The following is a 5,256-nucleotide window of genomic DNA, read 5'->3' on the forward strand; positions in this document are numbered from 1 at the left end:
TGGGGGAGGAGCTGTGGAGGGATTTGTGTATCAGGTAGGTAGGTGGGGGAGGAGCTGTGGAGAGATTTGTGTATCAGGTAGGTAGGTGGGGGAGGTGCTGTGGAGGGATTTGTGTATCAGGTAGGTGGTGGCCAAGCAATGGGTCAGAGCATCTCCAATTTAGCAGGTCTTCTGGGTTGTTCCCAGAATGCAACCAAAGTGGTCAAAGATAGGACAATTGGTGCACCAGCAAGAGGATCATGAATGCCAAAGTCTCAGTGGTGAGCAAAGTCCATCTGGTCCAATACCACATCATACATTTCTGTATCAGAATTTGCTGAAAAATGCAATGGTGACCATGGGGGAAATAGATAACATACCATGCTGCTTGTGGATGGATTGCCTATACCCAGTGCCCATGCTGAGCTCTGCCCAGTATCAAAAGCTGCTACAAAGAACATATGAGGATCTTTAGCAGGCCAGGTATGTGTTGGTCCTTTACCTGAGGAACAAATGGCAGCAGGGTGCAATGTGAGAAGAAAGAGAGGCAAGATGATCTGATTCTAACTTCTCAGTGCCAGATACTAACTACACCTTTATAGGTCATGTTGCATGGATGGCTTGACAGGTCAGAGTCGGCTTTTGTGGCACAAGGACTAACTACACATTATTAGGCAGGGGGTTTTATTGTTTTGTTTGGGGAGAAAGGAAGACAATGGGACACTATGTGATTTTTTGGTCAATGGTTTATTTTAAAACTCAATATTTTCCTCTTTATTTCTAGCTGAACCTACTGGAAAAAAAGAAGCAACTCACTGACCAACTGGAAGATGCTCAGGAACTGAAGGCTCACGTCACACGTAGGGAACAAGTAGTCCTCGAAACTTTGTCGAAGTACCTGAACGAAGACCAGCTCCAGGATTACCAACACTACGTAAAGATGACCTCCGCTCTCATTGTAGAACAAAGAGAGCTGGAGGATAAAATCAGACTTGGAGAAGAACAATTGAGATGTCTCCGGGAAAGTCTCTAATATCATTAACCAAAAGAAAATTGCAAATGTGGTAAATTATAAAACCTATTTTATCTTCTGTTTCTTTATCAAAGGAAATCGCCAGATTTTTTTTCCAGCCCTAAAATAGCAATACATATCATCAGTAGGACTGCTTTTAAAACCAGAAGCCTCGAGAAGTTCCTTCCGACTGGAATTGGCTCACATTATCCTACTCTGTCTTAACGATAGGTGATTGAGGTAGGAGAACTTTGTGAGTTTTCTCGTGCCAAAGATCATTTTTACAACTAGAATCATCTCAAAAATCGGAATCTCGTGTGTGGACGTTGCCTGAGATGTTTTGTTTCTGTAACAGAACATTGTTCTCATTGTTCCATCATAAGGATGGATTGGCATTATCTGATTTATTATTGGACTCAAATATCTTTGATTTTACTTCTAATGTTACAGAAACTTGTTGATGGTCAGAATCTTTTCTATTGCGCTCATCAGCAACATTTTGTTTGCAGCAATAATCTCTCATGAATGCAGCAATGTGGGCATTATTCCAAAGGTAGCCCCCAAAAACCTCCATTTGGAATGGGGGGAACAATATATTTAAAGAGACTGTATGACCATTGCCATTCACCTTGGCTGTAGAAACTGCTGGTCCAGGATTTACTAGTGGCAGATATTTAAGTATCTGTCATGTGATCTTTGCTGGAGAGAGAAGAGCCAATCCTAGCACAGCTGCTAATGGCGAAGATCATGTGATCAGCCGCATCGCGATCCCCCAAAGCTAACATTTCCTGCAGCCATGATAATATTTGCTCCATCTACCTTTTATTGAGTTTAAAAGATCAGAGCGTGCAGGAGGAAAGAAAAGAGTCACTTAAAGTGGAACAAAACTCCATTTTTTAAATGAATATGTAAGTGTGGATTGATAAAATAATGCTATTTTTGAAAGGAAGAGGTTGCTGTAAGACTTTTTTTTTATTATCATTTTTTATTAGAATCTATAGAGGCAGCAAACCTTGGGTTTAGTTGCACTTTACCTCCCCCTTTCTCCCCAGCAGCAATGATATTCACCTGGTAGGAATATCCAGCAGTGTTTCATCCCCCTATACAATGTGACAGAGCTAGGCACCTTGCTATTGACCCAGTTCTGGCACATGGGGTTAGGGAAGTAGTCCATGGCCCCATGTGCCAAATCTGGGCCAATAGCAAGGCACCAAGCTACAGAGGGCAGGAGAGCAAGCAGTGGCAAGCACATCCTGCTGGGGGTTAGGAGTAACTTGTCCATTGGCTAAGGAAAAGTTCACTTCAACTCTTAAACACTAATCTGCAGGTTTATAGGAAGGGAAAAAGTACCCAAAAGGGATTTGTACCCCAAATTTGCAACATGCTGCAAGCTTTACCTAAAAGTGCCTTACCGATCCCCCAGCTGGTACACAATCTAAGGAGCAGCAACCTCCCACGTTAGGGAGCACATTGTATCCTTTACAAAGAAACCTAAAACAATTGACTTCTTGTCAGTATTAAAATGCATGAAGGTGTGATATGAAGGTTGAATGAATGGTTGTCATTTAGCGCCTTTTGTTCTAGGGCACAGTAATGAAGTTTAGAGATCAGCCTTGGCATGCAAAAATGTAAAAACCTGTTTAGAAGGTGAAAACTTCAAAGGTTCTTTGGCCAGTAGTAAGCAATGGGCACCTGTCATTTAGCAGAGAATATGCAATCAAACTCATGATCTGTTTTGCATGAGGCCACCACAGATGTTTGGTTGATGCTGCACCTGTGTAAAGCATTGTTTAGCTTTGGTTCAAGCCTGCCTGCCTCCTAATGCACTGTGTGCTTGCTTGCATTCATTCATTCCTCAGAGAACTGCAGAAGGTGAGCAACAAAGTGTAATATAGGACAGAGCCAGCTTGCCATCCACGCTCTACAGAGACCATTTTAGAAAGATGGTTTCTATGGATGCACTTTGCGCTTTGCCTTACTAAAGTAAAAAAACACGGCCATTTAACACTTTAGAATTTAAAATTTTGCATGGCTGCAGTGAAACTCTAGATAATTTCTGCTTCTTGAATCTACAAAGCTTGTGTCTTTGAAGAGACCCTGTCACCTTGCCTGTATAGGATAAAGTGGCAGTGTTTGTGTTCAGGGCATTGATCCATTGATTACCTGTCAGGGCTCCCCCACTGCACCTTCCATCATGGCCACCACCATTAATATGTTGGCTGATGTCGCCCCTTCTGATATACGCTCAGGTCCAGTATTTGGCTGTAAGACCTGAGTAATATCACATAAGGGGTTCACCAGATATTTTGCACTAACAGAGGTGTAAGAAGTAATAAAGGTGGAGTGCTGACCAGTTATCAGTGGCTCAGGAAACTCCTTGACCCAACCGCTGACACTTTACCCATTCCAGACAAAATGACCCCAGACTGACCCTTGGTTAAAAGATAATGCGATCTCCAAAAAAAAAAAAAAAATCTCATTTTCCAAAGATTTATATTTATGCATAATTTTGTTGTATTATCATTATTATTATTGTTATTACATCGGCACAGTTTACTTTTTTGTTTTTTATATTGGATGTCTTTTACGTTTAATTCCAAAAATCTTATTTTATTGAACTTATTGTACGTAAATAACTTTTTTTTCATATTAAGAATCAGATTTTTTTTCCTAATCTGTTTTATTTACTCAGGACCAAACCAGAGAAAGTATAAAGATTAAAGCTCCTGAACCAAATTCCATTCTCCTCATTTGTTTTGCACATTTTGAATTGTAATTATTATGGGGTTAGAATGATATTTTTTATTCAGCTGACAATCATATTTTGTTTTTTTATTAGCGCATCAACATCTTCCATTTCTAGTAATTTGTGAATTTATTTGTGGTATACAAGGGGTGTCCAGAAAACATTTGCATATTTGAAGCTGAACTCTAGACAGATATGCAAGGAACAAATAAATGCAATTTTTTTTTTTGCAAGCAGTGTAAGTGCATATAAACCTGGTATAATTCTAATACAGTCCTGTAAAGGCAGAACTCATACTGGAAGACAGAGAAGCAGCAAAAACACCCAGTTGCACTGCCATACTTATATTCTAGCTCCATTTATTAGAATGACAGATGAGCTCATCATTCTGCTGCTTCTCCTTTGACTGTCCATGCAATGGCCAGGGTGGGAGCAAGTGAGGTATCCTTTGTGGGACATTCGGATGATGTGTGTCTTTACTGCCTTGCATGTTGACAATTATGAATATTGTCATCTATGTGGGTTTGTGGACTTGACAATCACATATGTGCTCCCCCCTCTGCCCCACAAATCTGTACTTACTCATTGTGTTGCTTTCATAGGGCTATGCAAGTGTTGACAGCTAGCAAAGGTTTGTGGCCACCTGGCCATGAAACCTACCTGTGGACCACTGGAGTGCATGGGGTTAACTTGGACCCAGACAGAGGAAAAGCAAAATATAAGAGTGGGTAAGGTTTGCTTGACCAAACGGGGATACGTTGAAAATCAAACATCTTATATACAGACTAAACAAAATGGAGTTTCCGAGTTGGAAACAGATAAAGAAATTCTTGGTTACTTATGTTGAATATACTGCCACTAAGATGGTGGAAAGTATGTGGTATAAGAGATCATCATGAGCTTGTAGATGAAAACTGGGTTGTTAATGTTTGAAGGGTTAAGGGAATGAAATATGAGATTGTGATGATGTTGGTAGTTGTATCATGGTGGTATAGTGGCGGACCAAGGGCAGCCATCCAAAAGAAGGGGAACATCCAAAAGAATGGCCAAAAGGCCGAGGATCCTCTCCATGGTTGGGTTCAGAGGTTTCCAGTGAAGGGTCAAGCATAAGACCTTTGGGTTCTTCCAGCCTTGAGGTCACTGTTGGGCGAAAACCCTTTTCTAAAAGATTACTGATAACGTTCACAGTTACAAAATATGCCCCATCACATCCACACATCCACAATATATGAGCCTCATAGAATCAAGGGTAGCTGAACGCCCCTTCAACATGAATTTCCAGTGAAGGATTGTGCTAATGCTACAACATACAGACATAGCACATTGTACCTTGTCTGATGGGGACTCTTTTCTAATCCCCTATGACTGTGCCCCGGGGTACAAAGCCAAATCTATAAAGACATGGGGTCACCAGTTTGGTATGGAGGAACTCAAGTGTCCTGCACAGAGTCCTGGCCCGATATTTTGGAAAAGATTGGCCAGATCATATGACAATAATAATAGATGAGAAGAGACAAGC

The 5,256-nt window shown here is 41.0% G+C and overlaps 1 protein-coding gene across 5 annotated transcripts in view; it reads left to right on the plus strand.

Moving 5' to 3' along the window:
• SHROOM4 (shroom family member 4) overlaps window positions 1–3,727 on the plus strand; it is a 48,081-nt gene extending 44,354 nt beyond the window's left edge. For all 5 annotated transcript variants that reach the window (XM_072431940.1, XM_072431941.1, XM_072431943.1 and 2 more), the window contains one exon: window positions 764–3,727. In XM_072431940.1, the coding sequence (XP_072288041.1) occupies window positions 764–1,012 (249 nt within the window). In that variant the 3' untranslated portion in view covers window positions 1,013–3,727. The remainder of the gene's footprint in view (window positions 1–763) is intronic.
• Window positions 3,728–5,256: the final 1,529 nt, after the last annotated feature.

This window comes from Pyxicephalus adspersus, chromosome Z (assembly GCF_032062135.1).
Source record: "Pyxicephalus adspersus chromosome Z, UCB_Pads_2.0, whole genome shotgun sequence".
NCBI lineage: Eukaryota > Metazoa > Chordata > Amphibia > Anura > Pyxicephalidae > Pyxicephalus > Pyxicephalus adspersus.